At 38.3% G+C, this 5,152-nt stretch overlaps 1 protein-coding gene across 1 annotated transcript; it reads right to left on the bottom strand.

The window, feature by feature from the left end:
• Positions 1-1,843: 1,843 nt before the first annotated feature.
• On the bottom strand, positions 1,844-3,843 carry LOC143529110 (cytochrome P450 76C1-like). Its single transcript, XM_077024980.1, has 2 exons — positions 2,825-3,843; positions 1,844-2,727 (listed from the first exon to the last, which is right to left on the bottom strand). The coding sequence occupies exons 1-2, from the start codon at positions 3,800-3,802 to the stop codon at positions 2,107-2,109; spliced, it is 1,599 nt and encodes a 532-aa protein (XP_076881095.1). The 5' UTR covers positions 3,803-3,843; the 3' UTR covers positions 1,844-2,106.
• Between the last annotated feature and the right edge of the window lie 1,309 nt (positions 3,844-5,152).

The raw sequence follows: 5,152 nt of genomic DNA, 5'->3' as shown, positions 1-5,152 counted from the left end.
GTAAATATGTGGTGTTTGTTAGGTGGGGCGGGGTGGTGCGTGAGGAGCCGGCCATCACGCGTGATGGCAATTTGCACACCGCCGCCGGTCCCCTATCACGCATGATGGGGGTGGTGTGCGTGATAGCCATCACGCAGTGAGGGGGTGCGTTTCGAGAGAATATGACTGTTGGGAGGGAGCCGTTGGGGAGAGAGGGTTTAAATAAAAAAAATAACCAATATAAAACCAAAACCAAAACATAAACCAAATCTAACTCAAAACCAAACCCAACTCAAAACACTCTCAATCGTTCCCTTCATTTACAACAAAAAAATATGGAATTTCCGAAATACTTGGTTCCCTTAGACACCGATAGCTCTTCGTCTTCGGACGATGACATTCTCGAATGGTTACCGTTGTTATATAACGAACTTGAAGGCCCAAGCCGTCCAAAGAAAAAAATGGTGGAGCGTGATCGTATACATGCCCACGAAGTGCTAATGAACGACTATTTTGTGCAGGAGCCGAAATACAATGACGAGACGTTTAGGGAACGCTTTCGTTTGCCGAAATCTTTATTTTTAAATATTGTAGCCGACGTCAAAGCAAACGAAGAATGGTTTCAAGAATCTTATGACGCGAGGGGCAAACGAAGTTTTACGGCGCTTCAAAAATGCACATCCGCTATTCGTCAATTAGCGGCAGGTAACCCACCCGACCAATTCGATGAATACTTACAAATGTCTGAGAGAACTTCACGTGAATGTCTACAATTCTTTTGTAACGCGATTATAAAATTGTATGACAAAGAGTTTCTACGAAAACCAACAAGACACGACATTACACGTCTTTACGCCGCGCATGAGGCTAGATGGCATTTTCCAGGGATGCTCAGTAGCATCGATTTTACACATATTGAATGGAGGAATTGTCCACGGGAGTTGCGAGGGGCGTATGTTAGGGGTGATATCAAACGACCGACCATCTCACTATAAAAGGTTGCGTCAAATGATTTATGGTTTTGGCATTCTTATTTTGGTGTTCTCGGCTCAAACAACGACATCACTGTTCTGTACACATCACCGTTGTTTCAGAGCGTAACAGATGGTAACGCACCTTTCTGTCCGTATTTTGTCAACGAGAGATATTACAGACGTGGCTACTATCTTGTCGATGGTATCTACCCGCAATGGTCTGTTTTTGTGAAAGCCTTTTTGTTTCTTGTCGAGACCAATGAAAAGGCGTTCAAGAAGTTGCAAGAATCGGCAAGATTAGATGTCGAGAGAGCTTTCGTGTTTTAAAGGGTAGATGGTGCATAATTAGTCGACCGGTTCGTGCAATGAAAAAACCCACGATCTCTAGCTACGTGTATGCATGCATCATATTACACAATATGTTAATAAAAGAAGATGGAAATGCAATTTCTCCAGATTGGGTACCGGATCCTCCTACTCAAGTTCTCATTCCCGATGATGTCCAATTAGACTTGCGGGATGAAGATATTCATCATCGGTTGAGATGAGATCTAGTTGAGCTTATAGGTTCTTTAGGTTTGGAATTTCCGGATTCAGATGAGTAGTAGAAGTTTATTGTAACTTTTATTTTTTAATTCTAATTTTTAATTTGAATTATGTTCTAGTAAACTATTGTTTTTATTTTTTAAGTTCTAGTAAAATAATGTTTAATTTTTTAAGTTGCAAAAAAAAAAAAAAAAATTCCTATCACACCACATCACACCACCACCACCTCTACCAAATTCCATTAAAATGTGATGAATTTGAGGTTGGTGATATGACATAATTTGATTGGGTGTTGTGTGTGAGAAGATTTGCACCACCCCTCCCCCTTACTTTGTTATGAATGTGTTTTCATAATAAAGACTAAAAGATGGAGACAGGTGGGTGATTCAAGGTAGATCGTAGACTAGACATATATGATTTCTGGTTGGATGCCCCCAATATAAATGCTACCTTTCTTGAATAATGAAATAACCCCATGCATCATCATTTTACATACAAGAGGAAGGACATATTTTCTTAAAAAAGAAAAAAAATACAAATAAGAGTTGTGGATGCATCTCCACTTATCAAGTTCAACGGAAAGAAGGAGAAAACAACTATTTATCTATCAGAAGTAGAGGCTTGCATCAGACAATCTTTGAGAGGGTATAGCAATTAACGGGTTCCTTTTCTTCGTCACAAATCCAAATTCATCAGAAAGCTCGAACTCTTCAACTTTAGGCAAGCTCCAATCGAAAGAGTGCAAGAGGGATGCTAACATATACACCAGCATCTTCTCCCCAAGGGGGAGTCCAGGGCATATTCTTCTCCCAGTTCCAAATGGCAAAAACTTGTAATTATTTCCATTATAATCCCATTTGCTTTTTAAGAATCTCTCGGGCTTGAACTGTAGTGGGTTGACCCAATTTTCTGGATCCCGCTGGATTGCCCAAACATTAATGTAGACAACGGTACCCTTTGGGATTGTGTAGCCACCAACGACGCAAGGTTCATCCGGGCATCTCTGGATAAGGAAAGGAAGGGGTGGGTGTAGTCTAAATGTCTCCTTGATCACCGCATCCAAATATGTTAATTTTGGTAGATGGGATTCTTCCACAATATTTGTCGTACCAATAACCTCTGTTAACTCATCCTGAACCTTTTTCATTACGCCTGGATTATTCAAAATCTCTGCTATCACCCATTCCACCATTGTTGTCGTCGTGTCTGTTGCTGCAACCACTATGTTCTGTTATAAAAGTATTCTACTTTTAGTATATTTAATATATGCACAAATAAATATATATGGTTATAGCTTTGTAAAGAATGAAAATGCAAAGACTTACAATTAGTAAGGCCTTAATATGAATGATGTTAAATGATTTTGGATCATTTTTCTCGTCTTTGAGCTCTAACAAGATCTGAACAAAGTCCTTCCTTCCATCTTCCTCATTGATTTTGTTGGAGTTCGCTTTCATTGTTCGCTCAATAACATAGTCAAATATTCGATCTACATGTTCGAGTTGCCTCTGCATTTCTTGGTTCATTCCCTGTAGATCAAACCTTGACAAAAATGGGATAAAATCAGAGATGTTTGGTGTTCCAGTTAACTCGATAATCTTGTACTGAACCTCGCGAAACCCATCTAAAATATCATGACCAAAATCACCCCCTTCATTGGACTTGCTACAACCCCATAACATGTTTGTTACAACATTTATTCCCGTATCAAAAGAAATTTTGTTGATATCAATCTTTGTCCCGATCCTAGCATAAACTTCATTCACCGTCTTTCTTACTTCTTGTGTTCTTAAACCCTGACACGCTTTGAGATTCTCGTTGCTTAGCACTTTGCTAACTAAAAGCTTACGCATGTTACGCCAATGCGTGTTGTTGTTGGACCACACAAGGTCCATCCCACCATAAGTGATGGTGAGTCCTGTCAGTGGAGGATTGCGGTTAGCGAATGTATGGTCGTGTTCACGGGCCACAACCTTTACTAGGTCCATTGAGTTCACCACAACGTGTAGTTTACTTCCAAGTTGCAGGCTGAAGATGGGACCATACTTGTGAGCCATCTCGGTGAATTTTTCATGCAAGTTGGAGCTGAGAAACGGGAGGTAGCCTATAACGGGTAACCCGTAAGGACCTGGCGGCAAGTGAGTCCTAGATAACATCCATTTGTACCAAACAAAAACTAGTGTGGGAACTGTAATGCTTAGTACTGTCCGAGCAAGCTTGTCTTGCTGATTGTGGGCTTCCCACCACCATGACCAGTAGGTGATAATATTGACAGCAATTTTATATGCAATTTCCGATATCATTTTTGCTGCATATATATAATATGCAACTTTTAGAGATTTGTTTTATGTAGCAGCAATTGTAGTATCGGTCTACATGAGCATGGCAGTTATTTATAGTGAAAGATAAAACTTAACGCATTGGAGAAATTAATTGTTGATTCCCGCCATACCGCAAGCACATGGCATCAAGCATCTGACCACTTATCCTTCCCAATTCCCATTGCCATTTATGTAAGAATAATATTAATATTAATAATAACTAGGTAACAAAACCCGTGACGTTGCGGCAGTACAACCACAAATTCTGCCAGTATTGGTCAGGCTTTTAGCGGTAACGAGAATAAACCTGAAAAGGTAAGCGCACGGGATGGTATTGACACTCGTATAACTTATAATAATAAAAAAAACACACACAGACGTGTGGTCGGTTGGCAAAACCCACACGTTGCGTAAGCGAACCAATGCGATTTCAGTCGGTATCGGGTTAAAGCACCGGAATTAAAGCAAAAAATAAATTTGTAAACATCCAATTGTAACACTTTACGTTATTTACACTAACTGAAATTAGAAGTTTTAGTCAGGTTCATGTTAAATGTCAATATGCCGATAGAAAATATGCTAATAACGCGTAGATACAGCTTTATATATATCTAAGAAATAGAAACGAGTATTGGTGATCGAACTTTAATTAATTGATTTTAAAAAAATAGTATGAGAACTTTTAAGCGGTAGAAAACAATTAATTAAACCTTAAAACACATAGGAAAACTTTGAAGGTTTAAAGTTTTATCATTTATCGTCTTATCGACATAAATCATATCAACTCTAATAGTGAATTTACATTATAAATCTATACTAGAAGATTCACACTTCTTATCTCTAATTAAACACATTTATAAGAAAAGTTGATGGGTATAATTCGCTAAAAACTTTTTGATTAGGGGTGACCAATATATAAAACGTAAAAGAAAAATGTTGCACTAAAAAGTACTTGGCCTAGAAAGTTGATGGGTAACGTGGTATACCCCTCAACCATGGCTAGACTCGTCACTGCTCTATAATACTTGAACTCAAGTCCAAATAAGTATTTGTTATTAACGAATCAGCTTCATTATTTTACTTTCACAATCTTTATATCTCCTTAATCATCTAATCAACACCAACCAACTCAGCTAGATCTTAGACAAACTCTATCGACATTAATATGCATTTTAGGAAAACTTTATTTCTTCGGTAGCAATAATGATCCGACTTGATAATTGTTATTTGCTCTTCGGTATCAATCGTATCTTCAACGGCTTTCGTTGTTTCTTTCGAAATCATCAATGACTTGATAGATTTTATTTGTTTTTGGAATCTTTCACATTAATG

This window comes from Bidens hawaiensis, unplaced genomic scaffold (genome assembly GCF_021521415.1).
Source record: "Bidens hawaiensis isolate Kalapana, Puna unplaced genomic scaffold, B.hawaiensis_p1.1 tig00000636_1, whole genome shotgun sequence".
Classification (NCBI taxonomy): Eukaryota; Viridiplantae; Streptophyta; class Magnoliopsida; order Asterales; family Asteraceae; genus Bidens; species Bidens hawaiensis.
The sequence above is the reverse complement of the archived record's forward strand: the minus strand, read 5'-3'. Positions and strand labels throughout refer to the sequence as shown.